This window comes from Phytophthora parasitica, assembly GCF_000247585.1.
Source record: "Phytophthora parasitica INRA-310 unplaced genomic scaffold supercont2.14, whole genome shotgun sequence".
Classification (NCBI taxonomy): Eukaryota; Oomycota; class Peronosporomycetes; order Peronosporales; family Peronosporaceae; genus Phytophthora; species Phytophthora nicotianae.
The window spans coordinates 300,422-317,860 of NW_008649000.1; the positions used below are offsets into that span (position 1 = coordinate 300,422).

The 17,439-nt window shown below is 49.7% G+C and overlaps 5 protein-coding genes across 8 annotated transcripts; 2 read left to right on the plus strand and 3 right to left on the minus strand.

Annotated features, from left to right (window-relative positions):
• Positions 1–155: 155 nt before the first annotated feature.
• Positions 156–1,530, minus strand: PPTG_08435 (hypothetical protein; the record flags this gene model as incomplete). Its single annotated transcript, XM_008902515.1, has 3 exons — positions 156–183; positions 218–887; positions 1,188–1,530. The coding sequence occupies 3 exons, from the start codon at positions 1,528–1,530 to the stop codon at positions 156–158; spliced, it is 1,041 nt and encodes a 346-aa protein (XP_008900763.1).
• A 372-nt stretch (positions 1,531–1,902) lies between these two features.
• On the plus strand, positions 1,903–3,287 carry PPTG_08436 (hypothetical protein). Its single transcript, XM_008902516.1, has one exon. The coding sequence runs from the start codon at positions 2,107–2,109 to the stop codon at positions 3,160–3,162; it is 1,056 nt and encodes a 351-aa protein (XP_008900764.1). The 5' UTR covers positions 1,903–2,106; the 3' UTR covers positions 3,163–3,287.
• PPTG_08437 (hypothetical protein) lies at positions 3,224–6,224 on the minus strand. Of its 4 annotated transcripts, XM_008902519.1 has the most exons (6): positions 5,985–6,224; positions 5,779–5,924; positions 4,594–5,703; positions 4,357–4,523; positions 3,704–4,288; positions 3,224–3,638 (listed from the first exon to the last, which is right to left on the minus strand). In XM_008902519.1, exons 1-6 carry the CDS (start codon positions 6,191–6,193, stop codon positions 3,510–3,512), a joined length of 2,346 nt encoding a protein of 781 aa, XP_008900767.1. In that variant the 5' UTR covers positions 6,194–6,224; the 3' UTR covers positions 3,224–3,509. The 4 variants fall into 4 exon arrangements, with proteins under 4 accessions (XP_008900767.1, XP_008900766.1, XP_008900765.1 ...); XM_008902518.1 differs by having other exon boundaries at positions 3,224–4,288; XM_008902517.1 differs by having other exon boundaries at positions 4,594–5,924.
• Positions 6,225–7,166: 942 nt separating this feature from the next.
• On the minus strand, positions 7,167–8,631 carry PPTG_08438 (hypothetical protein; the record flags this gene model as incomplete). The annotated part of the gene is made up of 1 exon (XM_008902521.1): positions 7,167–8,631. One exon carries the CDS (start codon positions 8,629–8,631, stop codon positions 7,294–7,296), a length of 1,338 nt encoding a protein of 445 aa, XP_008900769.1. The 3' UTR covers positions 7,167–7,293.
• Positions 8,632–9,432: 801 nt separating this feature from the next.
• PPTG_08439 (hypothetical protein) lies at positions 9,433–17,319 on the plus strand (the record flags this gene model as incomplete). The annotated part of the gene is made up of 1 exon (XM_008902522.1): positions 9,433–17,319. The coding sequence occupies one exon, from the start codon at positions 9,433–9,435 to the stop codon at positions 17,317–17,319; it is 7,887 nt and encodes a 2,628-aa protein (XP_008900770.1).
• Between the last annotated feature and the right edge of the window lie 120 nt (positions 17,320–17,439).

The window sequence follows — 17,439 nt, forward strand, 5'->3', positions numbered from 1 at the left end:
TGCATTCGACACATTGGTCTCTCGAAAATGCGCGACGGCTTGGTTGTAGGTCCAGCGACACGTGCCCATGAACTGCTGAAGTTTTTTTCGTTGTTCTGCAGTCGGGAAGAGTTTGTACTTGCGCATACGTCGGATCATCAGCTTGTCCTTTGAACTCATTTCTTTGCGCAACGCAGAGGCAGACTCAATGTCATCTGTGTGAGTCTCAGCATCGCACTTTAGAATGTTGATCGTGCTCGTGAGATTCGAAACTTCTTGTGTTCGCTCGGTCTTGGTGTCGAAAGCGTCAAGTTTGTATTCGCGATCCATTTCTTTCGTTGACCATTTGCTAATATGGTCGAAGTCCTCGAGCTCTTGCAGCGACAGCAGACGACAGACTGCATTTGCTTGCGTTTCAAATCGGAACCACGGGGCCGGGTTCAGTACGTCTTCTGCCTGACCCAGCGTTTCGAGTCTTGAGCCGTCAAAAACTTCGGCGAGACGACGGGTGCGTTCGTCGGACAGTCTGGCCAAGAGCGGGCGGTATTCGCGGACGTGCCCGCACAACACGTGAGCTGCAATGCTAGCAAGCATACTGTCGATGTTGTTGTCTTGGAGAAGGTCTTCTTTTATAAACGTCCGTAGAGATTGCAAGTTTGTCTTCAAATCACTTGCGTGTGTATTGGAACTCTGCAGCAACGCCATCCACCCAATCTTCTTCCAGCGCATCACGACACACAATCGGATGTCCAAACAGAACTTCAGGTCGCTTGAGTGCACGAAGATCAACACACGCACTTGCTGCATGGCGTCTCGTATGCGATCACGCAGTACGGACCAGGCTGCTCGTCGGCGTCGCTGGAGCTTGCGTGGAGGAGAGAGGCAAAGCTCGTGCTTGATGGTGGTATCTCCATCGCGGCAAAACGGAAAGTGAGCTCACTGATGACCATGAGTGCTTGAAGTGCAACTTCTGTAAAAAAAAAAATATGGAAAAACGTAATTACGTATTGTAGACTCTGTGGTTTGGCTAAGCTCGACAAGAATTTCTTTATCAACGAACAGTCTCCATAGACGTTGATGCCCAATCTTGTGACGGGGTCATACAGCACCTTGTGCAGAGGAAATTAATTTCCTCTAGAGTATACAAACTCTAAGTGAACGACCGTTCACGTGTCCCTGGTCTGGTATGCCTACAACGGGGTATTCACCACCGTCAATGCCGGGAAAGACGAGTAAGTTGACTTGTGCTACAGTGTCCACCTCGAATCTCCAGTAGAGGACAAGACCGTCCACTGTGCCTGCAAATACACATAATTGGGTGCGAGTGGATTCGTCGTTGGTCGTCTCTCTGTCCTCCTCGGTGGCGAAGATGGACGAGTTCTGGCTTGGCTGGGAGATAGGGAGCTGGAGGACGTGTAAGGAGGACACTTCCACTTGCGGTGGCTCGTTCCAGAGCACGAGAGGGACAACTACGTCCTTCCCTGTAGCATGAAGCTGACGGACATCTCGAGCTTCCACTTGTGTCCTCCAGGATGCGGTCTTCCGCACCATATGGATGCTAGTGGATAGCTACCTGAAGACAACGGATTACGTCACCTACAGAGCGATTTAGAAATCCAACAGCGACGAATAAGGTAGATAAGTCGATAGAATATCGGGCGCTATGGATTAAATGCAGCAAGAGAGCGCGGGGGGTGCACTGAGAAGGACGCGGATCTGCCTCCAAGCTGCTTGAAGCGACGCTGTGCGGCTCACTTTGTGTGAGGATGAAGGTGGTAGCGTAATAGCTCGTATAAGTACGAAATTGTTTTGAACGAATTATATTTTTTAAATAATTTGTTCAAAACTAAACAATTTAAAAAGATAAATAACTTTATAATATTTTTAATTTCTAATAGTATAGTTTATTATAGGCATTATTAATAACTTGACAAGTTGAAACTCAACTCGATGAAGAGACCACAGCGAAGATTGATCGATGGATCGAGCGGATTCTCTTGACCTTAACCACAGCAAAAGACACTTAGCCATCCCTTTGTCCATGGAACTTCGGGACTCTCACTTTCGGTTTTCCTGTCTCCAGCTCAAGTCATCTCAGTCTTCATTGCAACAACCAACACAATCATTATGACGACTCGCCTCGCACTCGCAATTACCGCAATCGCCTTCACCAACGGCTACGCTCTCGCGCAAGGACCTCGTGGTCCTGTACGTATGGGCCCCATGCCGCGTGGTCGTGAGCAATTCGGTGCTGCTGGTGGTAGCGGCAATGGCTTTGGAGGTGGAATGAGTGGTTTGGGCGGAGGTGCTAACGGATTCGGTGGAGGAATGGGCGGCTTCGGAGGTGGTGCCGGCGCGGGTGGTCTTGGTCAGTTCGGCGGAGGGGCTAGCGGTTTTAACCAGGTTGGTAATAATGCTGGCGGTGGCTTTGGTCAACTCAGTGGTGGATTTGGGGCCGGCAACCAACTTGGTTTCGGCGGAGGTATGGGCGGCTTAGGAGGTGTTGCGGCAGGCAACGGTGCTGCAATCGGTCGAGCTGGCACGACTACCAATGGATTTATGGCTGGTGCAGGTGGTGTCGGTGCTCCGAGTGCTGGGGTGGTAGGTGCGGCGGGAGCAGGACCAGTCAACGGTGGAGCTGCCAACGCCGGACCTGTTAACGGTGGAGCTGCCAATGGCAGACCCACCAACGGCGGCGGGCCTGTGACGCCCGCTCCGACGAGGCCAAATGGCGGACCAGTTCGCAATGGCCCCGGGGCTCCTCAAGGTGGAGCTGGTGTTGGCGATGCTGGTACCGGTGCCGATGCCGGTCCTGCTGGTAACGGAGCTGGTGCAGGTGGTTTTGCTGGTCCTGGTGCTGCTGGCGCAGGAGGTTTTGCCGGTGCTGGTGGGCTGGCTGGAGCTGGTGGCATCGGACGTGGTCAGTTCGGAGGACTTGGTGCCGGTGGTCAGCTCGGTGGACTCGGTGGCCAATTTGGCGGTGGCATGGGCGGAATTAACGGGCGCTTCGGTGGCAACGGTCTTGGCGGCTTCGGTGGAATGAACGGCGGTGCTGGAGCGGGTGGTTTCGGCGGTGCTTTCGGCGCTGGGGGTGCCGGAGGGCTTGGTGCCCAAGGTCGATTCAGCTCGTCTGGTCAATTCGGCGCCGTCGACGGCCAAGCCACTATTGACGAGGATCAGTAGTAGTCCTGGTAACTCCTCTCGTCTGTCTTCACTACATGTAGTTAAAACGTATGCAAAGTAATTGATGTTCTACAGCACGTTACAAGTAGAAGTATATTGTAGATCCCAACTTGTTGGATCACTGGTATTCTGTCTCGTTGTCTTAATTTGACCCAGCGCGAGTCTTCACGGTCAGTACGATCTAATGGCGTACATCACATTGCACGACAGAGCAAAGAGTATTCCACATGGTTCTTGAAAGCTGAGAGAAATGTCAATTTAATCGTCAACTGCCCCATCCGGTTCTGTCCAAAAAGATTAATATGTTTGATAACGAAAGTCGCCACCGTAGTTATAGCTGTGAAAGATCACTTGTTCTTGACGTGTGAGGGTGCGACTAGGAATATGTACACGTTCTCGGCCGACGTCGTTTTCAGCAAACCGGGGCGGGAACTCGCTCGTTTCTTCATCACGATCAAGTGACGTAGATCATCGACCTGCATAAGATACACAACGCTTCGAGTTAGCTACATAAAGTTTTAGTCTTGAGACGTCGACTTACAATCGTCGGGTTGAGATTAAAGTAGTTGTGTCGGATCGCGTGCACGTTGTTGTCCATCCAAGTGGTGTCGATCACATCCATGTCGAGGTAGTGAAGAGGGGCATCTTCCTCACCCCGTGTTGTACCATACGGGGCTGACTTGTCATCAGTTGGGTGTGTCCTGCTGCGGTTGTACGCGAATGAAGCCACGCCTGGGTAGTTCGCACGCTGGTTCACTGCTGCGTAAGCTAGATCCAAGTCTAGCGGTGGAGCCAGGTTTTTGTTCTGCCAGTTTAGAAACTGCGTATCGGACCGTCCAGCCACCTCATTTTCTTCAGGATCGCGATGGATCATGTGTCCACGCCTACCGAGCGAGTAGTTCAACGGGCCTGCGATGGATTTCATCGAGAGATACTCCAAGTAAAACAGTGCACCATCCATACTATCCGCGTACAGCGTGATGTGACTGCAGAAATGCCGGGAGCGATCATACCCTCCACCGTATTTTACAAAATCGTTGCGGTCGTAGTCCGGGTTACAGAACGTCAGAGTTGAGAGTTCCAGCTTCCTTGTCATACGAGCGACATTGCTGTGACTTCCTGTAGGCTGAAAATCAGCAAATATTTACGTTAGCTACGGAACGCAGTACAATAGACGGCCATTAGAAAACGTACCAAGAATACTTCCTCCAAGAGCCCTTTGTTTAGAGCACTGAAGAAAACACGCGCTCCCATAGAGTGTGCAATGATGTTCAGCTTTGTGTACCCCGCATCAATCAAGCTCTTCAAGAACAAGATAAAGTCATCAGCTGTGCGTTCGCTCTCGCTTCCAACTCCTTTGGCTGCGTGGACAAACAAATATGTCAGCAAACAGCGCATACAAAATGTTTCTAGTAGCAGTCCCTCTCTCACCTTGAAAATATGCCAGTACTCCTCCACTTGGCCAACTAAATACAAATGGGTGAATATACGACGGGAAGTCTCCGAGTGCAAGAAGCTGCGCCAGACGATTCATGCCATAGTCCAGAGAGCAGTTGTAGCCGTGTAGCAAGACCAGCGCTTCTTTGCCTTCCTCACCCTCACTGCTAGGGAGATCAAGTACAGGGGCAGACTCTTCCCGATAGAAATTCCGTCTCGTGGCACGGTCTCGCTCTTTGCGCGATTGTCCACGCAACATCGCTTCTTCATCTCTATGGTTGAAAACAACTCCATCCGTCGGGGTTCGCAGTGCCGGAAGACATTCAGTCGCGCTCTGAGGAGACTCATCCACGTACGACGGCGTCAAGTGCGTCACCGTAGGTAGGTATTTGAAGAACCCGCCCGACACCGAACACTCCACGCTCGCCACACCCCAATTTAACCCATTCTCCGAGTGTTTCGGGAAGAAAAATATATCCGTCGGGGTCTTCTCGCCTCGATTGTGGCAGAAACCAATGCGAATGTTCACAAACGAGTACCCACTTCCATGTTCAAAGCTGCGGAACGGGCCAACTGGAACGCCATTCTCCCATTGGCCTGTCAATCTCTCGCCGTGATACGCCGTGTCCGTCCACATACCAAATCCGTGCGGCTGGCCCTGTGAATTCAATCCTCCGCAGTATTTGACAACGCTGCGCTTTCTGGTGTAAAATCGAGCTTTCGAACGGTACGTTAACGAGTTGGTCTCAACACCAGGTTTGATGTTCCACCAGTTCACGAGATTAAATTTTTGGTGCATCACCAGCCACGGATACGCGTAATGCGTGAACCAATACGCCGCTACTGTTATGACCTCGACACAACTGAGCAAGGCGACCATAACGCTACGCACTTGTTTATCTGAGTCGGTCACTTCGTTGTCATCGACCCAGAACAAAACGTACAAATTGCCCGTGATAGCGTAAGTTAGCAGCTCGGCGATAATGACCCAGTAAATGATCCACCGCACGATCAACGCCAGTTTGACGAGAATGTACAACGCCAGCAAGATGATCGCAAAGTAGAAGACGCCGTCCGATAAAGACGCTTGTTCGCTATCCGACGCTGTAGAGTTCAACCACATCAAATATTCACATGAGCCGGATAATAAATTTTGAGAGCAGAAAGTGTCAATTGAACCTGAATCGTTGGCAGAAAGCACAGCGAACACCACGATGATGTACAGGACGATGATCCATGTGATGAGCTGCGTCATGAACGAGTATTTTCGGTACACGCCTCGGTATCGGCGTTGCAGTCGCCGTCCTGTCATAACCCCGAAAGACCTAACAGAATTATTACATTAGGGTTTCATCACAATTATCCGTGTCAACAGTGGTACCTACTGGTGGAAGTCAAACTGCTCTGGTCCGTCCTGTGCGTCAGCTGCGAGCATCGGAGGCTCCTCTGTGTGTGTGGAGAGCTGCGCTGGACTGTGATAGCCACTGGAGAGTGCCACCTCGTTGGCCATGAGGCTGGCATCCATGGCAGCGGAGGAACAAAGCGGCGTGCGCTCAGTGGGAGATGTCTGTAAATGGTGCGGTGCTGACCGCATTCGCCTATTTCTTTGTCAGGGTCTGCCACCTACACAAAGTATACACCAAAGTCTGGATACTTGGCTCACCCACAAATTGTCTCATACGGGAATACAATTTTGTATCAATTGGAATTATGAGGCCAGAGGGATTATGAGCCAGCCAATCTACAGATTTGGACGTCCAGCAATCGTGGTCGCAGAAAAAAAAAACTTGTTAAGCATTGGCAAGGCCAATTTGGCAGACATGTGCTCGTGTTCTTTTCCTTTATTACAAATACGAGGAAAGGCACGAGCTTATCGCAACTACTTAATTTTGAAGTACTTCAAAGAAATTCACAATGTTGTGTGATCCTCGTCATATCGGTAGTACGCACTTCTGATTACCACGATCAGCACGACCCACACATGTGTATCCCGATTATCGACCTTTGCCACTGTACCAAAAGAGCAACCGCAGTAATAGTAAGCTTAACGAGCCAGCGTTGTTTTTAATGGCGAGATTGGCTACAGTTATTTTGAATTCGCATTTGTTGTGGTTGTGGGGCTCCAGACAGTATCGAAGGCAAACACGACGAGCTCTACACCATCGCCTCCTGAGATGCTCGAGTCGGGCACTTTATCTTTTTAATAACTTCCAGGTAAGTAGCTTAAAGCACTTAAGGGGTGCCAAAGTAAAAACTGCGAGGAATTTGAGGAACATACGCTATAACAACAACTTCGAAGTATAGCACTAACGTTACGTCCTGTCAATAATGTTCACTTGAAAGAAAAAAAAATCTGAATAGCTCTACCACTAGCCAAGTATTACAAGTAGAAATAACATTAGATTTGTAGAGGGTACCTAATTTTGAGCTAACCCAAATACATTATGTGAGGAGAGTGCAGCAAGTGACCCTGTGTACACGCATTCTCTGCTGATGATTCCTCACAACGGAAATCGATTCATAATTGATCGCCTTTTTCAGGCTCGCTAGTCGCAAAAATGTCTGCATTTTTGGATATACGAAGTATGACGAACGTGGATTGCAGTGGCAAGTATGACATTATATACACTAAACCAATGTATCAACATCTCGAAAATGGTTGCAATAACTTACCTATAATAGCAGGATAATTGCTCACGCCATGAGTTCGTGGGTCGAGAGCGACTCGGACGTACGGTGTATTACGCTCACATCTCGGGAGCAAAGTCTTGTGGGCTCCTTTCGTCCAGCGTCACTGCCAAAGATGCGGGAGAACAAACCTCCTTCGACCTTGCGAGCCTTGCTGTTGCTGCGTGGCAGACGTGAAGATTTGCGCCGCAATACCATCGCGTACTGGTTCTTCTGACATCGTCTCGGGCCGTCGCCTTCGTGTCTTCGGGGGTTGCAGCTCCAGACGTTGTCTTCCATGATACTGGACAGATACTCGACGATCTCGTGGTGTTTCATTTTGGCTGCCCCTTTCCGAGCCTGAAACAAGCAGCCTCTAGTGGAATATCTACACAGCAGTATTACACATTCCAAATGCCCGTTCTTGGCTGCATCTTCGAGTGCACGTGGGTGTGGACCTTCCATTCGATGTTTGCCCAGGAATTCGACCACCTTGCCGTGTCCGAACCCTGCAGCACACCCCATAGCCACAGTCGTACACCCTTCCGAGCGGTGATCATGCAAAAATCGTACGACCTCCAAGTGGCCATTCGCTGCTGCCATGTCCATGGCTTCGTACGTACAGCCTTCGCTCCGATGTTCGTGTAAATACTGTACGACCTCCAGATGCCCGGCAATAGCTGCAGCATCCATCACTCCAGGTGTGAACCCTTCATAGTCGTGTTCGTGCAGCCATCGAACAGCCCTGAGATTTCCTCGTGACGCAGCGAAACACAATTGCCACGGACGGATATGCACGAACTGACGAGGCACATGATGATGCAGCCAGTCCATGACCGCCAGATCTCCGCTATAGTGAATGGCGTAATTGAGCAAATTGCCTTCAAACTCGTAAATATTGAGATTGCAGTGCGTTCGGATCCATTGGAGCGCGTTGAGTCGGTTGAACATGACGGCGCAGCGTATAACCTCGTAGAACTCGAGACGAGGGTTACGTTGATGCTCCGGTTGCTTGGAGACGCGGTATAATAGCTCCAGCATGCTTAAATCGTCTCGGATAATTGCGCATTGCGGCAAATAACCGCGAGGTTGCGGGTAGAGCGCAGTGATCGGTGTCACGTGTTGTTTCCGTTCCTTAGATGCACGTCTGGCCTCTCGAGCCGCAAAGGCACCCACAGCGAACGGCACGCCGCTCATGAAGCCGCCGATGTGGTGCAACAACTCGCCCTGTGTCAGGACCAGCAACGCCGGCGGGTTACCGCGAGGGAAGAGCGACATGAACGGACAATAGTTGTTGAGCTTCTTCTTGATGTTTTGTGTGTGACATGCTGCGAGTTCGTAGTTTAGTTCTGGTGTGGTGTACATAACGTACCCATCAAGTTGAAGTTGGTGATCACTCCAGCGAGTCCATTGAGCAAGTGTATGGGGCATTGCAAGAAGTAAACGTTCTCGAGGGTACGAACATTGATCGCTTTTCTTGTCTTTTGGGTGGTAGGGTTCGAAGGCTTCAATTGAAGCCACGCGATGCTGGTGAGGGGACATGTACTGCGGTGCGTGATTCACTCATGATGAATTGACATGACGTAAAACTCTCAGTTGAACATGCATTGTGGGAATTGCGCTGTACCACAGCCGCCAAGTACATGGTTTACCGGGTAATTTACTAGTCAGCTGCGGCGATTTGATCAAGACGATCGATATTCTCCTTGCCATCAAATTGGCAATGCTTTGGAGTGATCGATTTGAGACTGTGCTGTGGGTGCTATTTGCCACCATCAGGGTCTGATTAACTCGCAACCTGCGTCCATGCTGCGTGACGTGGTAACGGCGCCAATGTCTGTCGTCGAATTCATCATCTTCTATGATCCGAGGAAGTGTGGGCATGCATTTTTAGTTTTTTTTTTTTTTTTCAGATGCCTCCAGTGTCGGTAAAAATACTCAACAGTTTTCTTCTGGCATGCTCCCTGTAAATAGTCCGTCGATCACCTGGACACCAGAAACCACTCGAGTCCTAAGTTACATCCGAATCGAGCTTTGGTGGAAAGTGGCACGACATCTCGATATTAATCGACGTAGCGGCATTCATCGCTACCTCCGAACCTTTTCGGGTTTATGCATGAGCGTGACGCCCAGCCTGGTCTTCCGCTCGGCCCTACAGCAAGCAATATGGCGTTACCACTGCCTCAGAATGCCATCCGATCGGGTCGTAGCAGTTTTCCAGGGGATGTAGCCTTGGTATCTCAAAAAGTCGATGCTACCTCCTCTGCAAATACCGTCATTACAAGTCAAAGTAAGAAGCGACACAATAAGTTTGACTTACTTACCAGTTTGCTTCGCCGGAACCGAGTAATCGACAACACAAGCGAACCGAGTGATAACACGCAGGAACTCATCAAAAGTCGATTACTATTCGTTAACGACGTTAAGCGGACGATGGAGTACGCAACCTACATGCAGAAATTCCACCATGCTGATCCATACTCGGCCAACACCGTGCGTTCGTCCAAGTACTCGGCCCTCAACTTTCTCCCAAAGTCGCTCTTTGAGCAGTTCCGTCGCGTAGCCAATTTCTACTTTCTCATCATCTCTCTACTGCAGTTGTGTACAGACTTGTCGCCTACGAACGAGTACTCAACTATTGGTCCCTTGATGCTCGTATTGACAGCTACGATGATCAAGGAAGGATTGGAGGATCGTGCACGACATCAACAAGATTGGGTGGTAAACCACGGGAAGGTTGAAACACTCGACGGTATGGTAGAACCAGGTAAAAAGCTAAAGAGCGCAGGAGACATCTCGCGCACGAATCATCTAGGGGATTTCCAGTCGATCTTTTGGAAAAACGTTCGAGTGGGTCATGTGATCAAAATCCACGATCAAGAACAAGTACCTGCCGATATGGTACTTTTATTCTCTAGCCAAGAAACGGGTGAGGCCATGTGCGAGACCTCCAGTCTCGATGGAGAGTCCAACCTGAAAGTTCGTCACTGTATCAAGTGGAATCACATCATCCCGCATACACCGAAAGAGTTTGGCGACTCTGTACATGCCGAAATCCGCTGTGAGGCGCCCAATAAAAGACTGTACAGTTTTGACGGAGTGATGCGGATTTCCCGTTCAAAAACGCAGGCAATCGGTGAACCTCCGAGGTCTTACTTGGAGGCACGATCACTCGAAAATGGAGACGAAGAGAACGCGCCTGAAGCTGAGGAAATACCTATCACTATTGAGAATGTTCTCTTACGTGGCATGAAGTTGTGCAACACGAAATGGGCCATTGGTGTCGTCGTTGGCGGTGGAAATGACACGAAACTAGTGCAGAACATGAAGTCGATCCCGTCAAAGTTCAGCCGCTTGGATCGTATCGCGAATCGCTGCATTTTCCTCATTTTCTCGGTACTTTTCGGCGTGTGTTGTTTCAGTTCTATCCAAGCATCTCTGTTTGTTGTAAAGGTACACAGGAAGCCAGGATACGCGTCGGCATATCCGTTTATTGCAAAATTCCACCCAGCGTACGTCTTGGAAGCGTGGGTCACGTATTTGATCCTGTACAACAACATGGTGCCGATCTCTCTGTACATCAGTCTGGAGGTCGTAAAATGGTACCAAGCGCGACGTATCGAGAACGATCCCAAGATGTACTGCCCCACTACAGGTCGGGGCGTGACGGCACGTACGTCAAACGTGAACGAAGATCTGGGCCAGATCAAGTACATTTTCAGCGATAAAACGGGGACGTTGACCAAGAACCAAATGCTTTTCAAAGTGTGCAGTATCGGCGGAATAATCTTCGACGGGTCCAACATGCAGCATCGTCGTGCAGCTCAAGCTGGCAGTGATGATCTGTCTATTGGAAGTGATATGATGCTCAAGTTTGGCTCTGCTTCTACTGTTCGAGGGAGCAGTACGGGCAGAGAAGGCAGCGCGGATGGGAGACGCAAGTCCAAGCACGTGTCCGTGACTGAAAAGGACGTTCGATCGTACTCTCAGATGATGAAATTTGTGGAAAACCCCTCCCGATTTTCCGGTAAAGAACTGCATGCTGTGGAGTTAGCACGGCCATTTTTCCGCTGTTTATTGCTGTGTCATTCAGCCTCGGTGGCGATCGAAGATCCCTCTGGTCATGCTGACGCACATAGCACAGCAAGTCGAACACCAACGGAAAGCAGCATACGAACTGAAAGCCGACGCCACAGTGCCGGATACAATTCGTTTACGAGCAATCTTGCGGCTGCAGAAGCAACCGATGCGTTTCCATCCCTTATTAAGGGTGACCATAAATTCTTCGGTTCTTCCCCCGATGAAGTTGCGCTCTTGAATGCTGCACTGGAGTTTGATTGTGTGTACGAACGACGTGACGGCGATGTTATCCACATCAGATTATTCGGTATACCAGAGTCCTATCAACTACTGGCATTGAACGAGTTTGACAGTACACGCAAGTGTATGTCTGTGGTGGTCAAGAGGTTAAATCGAGACGATTGTCACGATTCAAAACTGGCTCGAGTTCAAGATAATTTAGGGGATCTGGAACATACAGATCTAGATGGACTGATTAATGAGTCTGAGTCCGAAGAGCAAGACATTCTGGTGTTCTCCAAAGGAGCTGACACTGTGATGTTCGCGAATGCTAGCAAAGACCAGGATATCAACAAACTGGCGCTACATGTTCACTACTTTGCTGCAATGGCTCTACGAACATTACTACTGGGTTATCGCACATTGTCCATGGCGGAATATATGGAGTGGAAATCTGAGTTCGATTTAGCGAAGAAAGCGTTATCCAACCGAGAGCAATTATGTGTGGAAGTGGCAAGGAAAATTGAGAAATCGACCAAGTTATTAGGTGCCACTGGAGTGGAAGATCTGCTTCAAGACGGAGTGAGAGAATGTATTTCGCAATTATCTCTAGGTGGTATCAACATCTGGATGCTTACTGGAGACAAGGACGAAACAGCCATCTCGGTTGCTCATATGTGTGGACTAATTGGTCCAAAGAGCAAAATTATCATCATCAAGGGGAAAACCAAACAGGATTGTCTTGATGAGATCGCGAAGGCTCGACGCAAGCTGAAGAGAGAAGGCGTGTGGGTCCCTGGAGTGGCATCTCAGGACATTTCGTTGGTTATCAATGGCGAGGCATTGGAACTCTTACTGGCTGATGCGCTCACATCGAGCAAAATTAAGTCGCAAATATCGTACATCAACGGTAATCAAACATCTCCCAACGCAGAGCCTCATAGCGCAACGATCGATGCATTACGTAGCGAGCGTGATACTCGCTTTAGTGGCTCAATGTCTGCCAAATCGATGGGTAATTTACCATTCCCTGCGACTCCGAACTCACGGCATCGCTCAAGTTCGAGACCCGGATCAACACGCAGCTCCATTACGGACACCAATGGCAACGTTCAATTAGCCCATGAATTGTTTCTGGAGCTTGCTTCTCAGTGTAGAACAGTAGTGGCGTGTCGACTGAGTCCAATGCAGAAGGCGCAAGTGGTGAGCTTAATGAAGGCAGCACCTGGTACACCGCTAACTCTCGCTGTTGGGGATGGGGGTAACGACGTTAGTATGATTCAAGAGGCTCATGTGGGTATCGGTATCTACGGACACGAAGGAATGCAGGCTGTACGCGCTGCAGACTTCGCTATTGCCACATTCCGTCACCTTTCTCGCCTGTTACTTGTACATGGACGCTGGAATCACCGACGGGTGGCGCGGGTTATTTTGTTCTCTTTCTACAAGAACATGGCGCTTATTATGACGCTGTTCTTGTATTCTTTCTACAATGGGTACTCAGGACAAACTCTGTATGAATCTTACTTGATGGTTGGCTGGAATGTGCTGTACACGGTGCTGCCTATTTTCGTGCTTGGAATTACAGATGAAGACATTCGAGACAGCGCAGTCCTTCGATTCCCGTTCGTGTATCGGAGTTCACTTAGAAAAAGTGAACTGAGCATCAGAATCTTGAGTTTCTGGGTCGCGAACGCACTTTTCCATTCACTATTGGTATTTTACTTCGTCATGAAAACTATGGGCGGAGTATCGTCCAAACACAGTCATACCAATGGTCTGTTCCCGGACGGTACTGCTGTCTATGGAGCATTGATTATCACCGTAACACTGAAGGCTTCTCTACACACCCAATGCTTGTATCGCTGGACTCGAGCACATTATATCTCTCTGGTTGGTGGGTTTTTGGCCTACATTTTGTTCGTGGGGGCGTATTCCCAAGCCTACCGAATGTTCCCAACTTTCGACGTCTTTCGTGATTTCCAAGGTCTCGCACACATTCTCTTCTCCGAGATGTTGTACTGGGCGATGCTCTTCTACACGTCCGTCACTTGTCTCTGTGTAGACTTGGCTGTCATGTACTTGAGGAAAATGTACTTACCGTCCAGTAACGATATCATTCTCGAGATTGATAGCGGCCTTGGGGATATCCCATCTTTACCGGTTCGTAACGCAGATGGCTCCATTGACAATTCTCGTGCAGCCAAGTTAATCTACAGCTCATCCGGACGCTCAGAGGAGGGAAGTTATAGTGGAGCTAGCAGTGCAGTAGGTGGCAGTACGAAGGGAGAGCTCACGCCTTCGCTACTGGAAGGCGAATGGAGTCAACAATTCCGAGACTTCGACCTGCCTACAGAACACGACGAGCTCTCCAAGCAGCTTGTTTCTATTCAACGCGAATTGGCTCAAGAGATTGGACACCCAGATCCATTAACGCAAGAAGACGACGCTCATAGCTCTCGAGCTCTGAGGGTTCAGCCTCCTGTTCACCCTCTTACACTTGAGTTCATGGGTGAGGAACACCAACGTCTTGAGATGGAGTACGAGATCACCTTTGCCTTCCGGGAACGCAGTCGTGTCATGTTGTGTCTCAAGGTGATGGCGTTTATGGTCCCTTTGTATGCAGCCTATGAATTGCTATGGGAACGCGAGTCCTCGTACATTTACATTCGCGTGGGCTACTTCGTTTGCGATGTTTTGTTCATGCGCTTCGCCCGTACCAAGTACTTCGTCCAATACTACCAGATCGCAATTCTCCTCCCGTACTGCATGAGCGGTATGGCTCTAACGTTGACTATCTCGGACACTGGCAAGTTCGCTGCTGCGTTGTACCCCGTCGTTCTCTTCGTGGTGATTCGCGTCAAGTTTCTCTACGCCCTGATGCTCTCGATCTACAATTTTGCCTTCTACATGTTGGCGGACCGACTGAGCTCAATGAACTACAATAACAGTGTGGATCTCACCGATCTCATGCTGTTTGCGTTGTACTTGGTCTTCGTTATCACTTTCGGAGCTTATGCGTGCTACTCGCTTCAGATCACCATGAGACGAGACTTTCTCCAGAGTCGATCACTACTTATTGAGCAGAAAAGATCGACTCAAATCCTAAAAAATATGTTACCGGAGCACGTGGTGCAGCGCATGCAGAAGGGAGATACGAACATCAGCGAAGATGAACAGGACGTGACGATTTTGTTCTGCGATATCGCCGACTTTGCCTCGTTCGTGAACCGCTTTAGCCCTACCGAAGTCGTGTCTCTGCTTGATCGCGTGTACTCGCTCTTCGACCAAATCTGCCAGAAACACGGCGTTCGGAAGATGGAGACGGTCGGGAAGACGTACATGGCCTGCGCTGGCTTACAAGGCAAAGATCACGGTCGAGAGGCGGCGCTTCGAGCTGTGTCGATGGCGTTAGATATGCTGGCGTGTCTTGACAAATGTCGAGCTTCCAATGGCAGTGGGATAAAGCTGCGTATTGGCGTTCATTCCGGTCGTGTAGTGAGTGGATTGGTAGGTATGAAGAAGCAGCAGTTCTCTTTGTTCGGCGACACCGTCAACACAGCGTCGCGTATGCAGTCTACAGGAGTGACAGGACGCTGTCAGATCTCCCAAATCACGTACAAGAAGCTGGTGGGTCACTTCACCTTTGAAGAGCGACAGATCGACGTGAAAGGCAAAGGCACCATGACTACTTATCTGGTGGGTGAGCCTCTAACCGAGGTGGCTCAGTTGTCGTGTCTAGGTCAACTGGAGTTCAGTAGCAAGCGAGACTCCGTCATGATGTCCTCGTCGATCATTAACGTCCGTCGCGCGTTTGAGCAGGATTTCCTCGCTGCAACAAGAAACAAAATACTGCACTCAGCCAGACAGAGATGGAAGAAATACGACCCCATTCGGATGCTTCTGGGCACGCCACCCGATCTCGCGTCGTGGGGAGGTACTGATACTAGTGAGAGTGTGGAGCAGCACATGCTGACGGAGATTCGACTACTGAATATGTGCTTTAAGGATGACGACATGGAGAACAAGTACCTCGAAAGCACACTATCCAACCGAGTAGAAGGAGCTCGCACTACGCTTCTCGCTTTGGCAGCATACGCTTCGTTCACGTGTATGCGCGATCTACTGGTCGAGGTTTTCTCGGTTATCAGCGCATATGCCCCACAGAAGGAGATCTCGGCCACGATGTACGCGATTCTGCTGTTTATCCGAAGTCCTTTTGTCATTGTGGCCATCCTGGTAGCACGAAGAGTGAGAGATGAATTCGTCTTTTACTCGGAGACTAAACTGCGCAATGTGCTGCTCGGGTTCTACCTCGTCGGTCTCTTTGTGTTCACACTTACTCAAGCACTGCTATGGGGACTCAACTACGAAGCAGATCTCGATACGTCACCTCGATATGTGAATTTGTGCCTTGACACTGTACTGGCGATGTTTGTAGTCTCGAACGGCCGGTCCATTCTGTACCGTCACGTGGTGGTGTTTAACGTGATAGCGTTATTCATGGTGTCCATAACGACGTTGGTATCACTGCAGAGGTACCACCAGGACGCAGCCAAGTTCAACTCGAAGTTCAAAACCAGTTATCCCATCGTACTCACGTACTTCTCAGTGGTGGCGAATATCATCGCGTCTCAAAGTGTCGAGTTCTTCACACGACGTCAGATCTGGCTCAAGACGCGTACACAACTGGAGACGATGAATGCTGATCGGCTGTTGTATCAAATGCTTCCGGCTGCTGTGGTGATGCGACTGAAAGAGGGAGAAATGGTGTGCGATCAACATCAACAGGTTGGTATCCTATTCTCCGATATCAAGGGCTTTACATCCATCGCTTCACAAGCTGCCACAGCCCAAGTGGTCAACATTTTGGCTTCACTCTTCTGCGCCTTCGACAAGCTGACTGAAAAGCACGGAGTGTTCAAAATGCAGACTATCGGAGACGCGTACGTGATCGTATCAGGACTGCCGTATGTGGACATGAGTCTTGGACCTGGGGTGGTAACAAGCTCTGCTAGTACTGCCGATATGTCCATTGCAGACGTGGGGTCGACCAGTACTCCGAGTATCGCTGGGATCGCGTCTGGGTTTATGAGAATCTCGAGTAACCGCGTGTTGCCGCTGGAACGGAAGACCGAAGTCATGGAAGGTCAGAATGGCAGTCCGAGAGGCTCTGGCTCCAAGTTGCGGTCGCATCTCTTACGAAGAAGTACACTGAAACACAAACACCAAATGCACTTGCGTAGCCATATTCGAGACCTGTTAGCCATGGCTCGAGATATGCACAAAGAAGTTCGTAAAGTGCAGGACCCGAATACCGGTGAGCGGCTGCAGATGCGAATTGGTATCCATATCGGCAACATTATTGGTGGTGTGATTGGCACTACTACACTACGGTACGATATGTGGGGCCCTGACGCGCTCACAGCGAATGAACTCGAGTCGAATGGCGTCCCTGAGAAGATTCTAGTGAGTCCCGTTGTACAAGAAGTGGTCAAGGACATGATCGACATCCGCTGTACATTCCACCGCAAGATCAACTTCACTAACGTCCCGATGATGGATACATATCTCGTCGAGTTCATCGAACCCGACGGCACTGGTGGTCGAGCAAGTGGCTGCATTGCTGGTAGCAATGTTCGGGAAAATAGTGGGATTCCACCCGAACAACTCAACCCCGCACCAGGATACGTAGGCTCCGACGACGACACAACTCGACCTCAAAGCCCACGTGAACACACTACTCCTAACTAGATAAATCAAACCATTTTGCTAATTAGTGGTGCCTTAACAGTAAAGTTGAAGTGCCCTCAAAAGATACTTTTGGTGTGTTAAACATCATATAGAAAATTCAAAATGGCTACAGCTTGGAAG

What these genes read in the sequence shown, in the direction of transcription:
- PPTG_08436 (XM_008902516.1), top strand. Translation starts at nt 2,107, where the DNA reads ATGACGACTCGCCTCGCACTCGCAATTACCGCAATCGCCTTCACCAAC.
- PPTG_08437 (XM_008902517.1), bottom strand. Translation starts at nt 6,193, where the DNA reads ATGCGGTCAGCACCGCACCATTTACAGACATCTCCCACTGAGCGCACG. An exon ending in AGTACTGGCATATTTTCAAG is followed by an intron (nt 4,524 to 4,593) that starts GTGAGAGAGGGA and finishes TTGTCCACGCAG; the next exon opens with CCAAAGGAGTTGGAAGCGAG. An exon ending in TCTTGGAGGAAGTATTCTTG is followed by an intron (nt 4,289 to 4,356) that starts GTACGTTTTCTA and finishes GCTGATTTTCAG; the next exon opens with CCTACAGGAAGTCACAGCAA.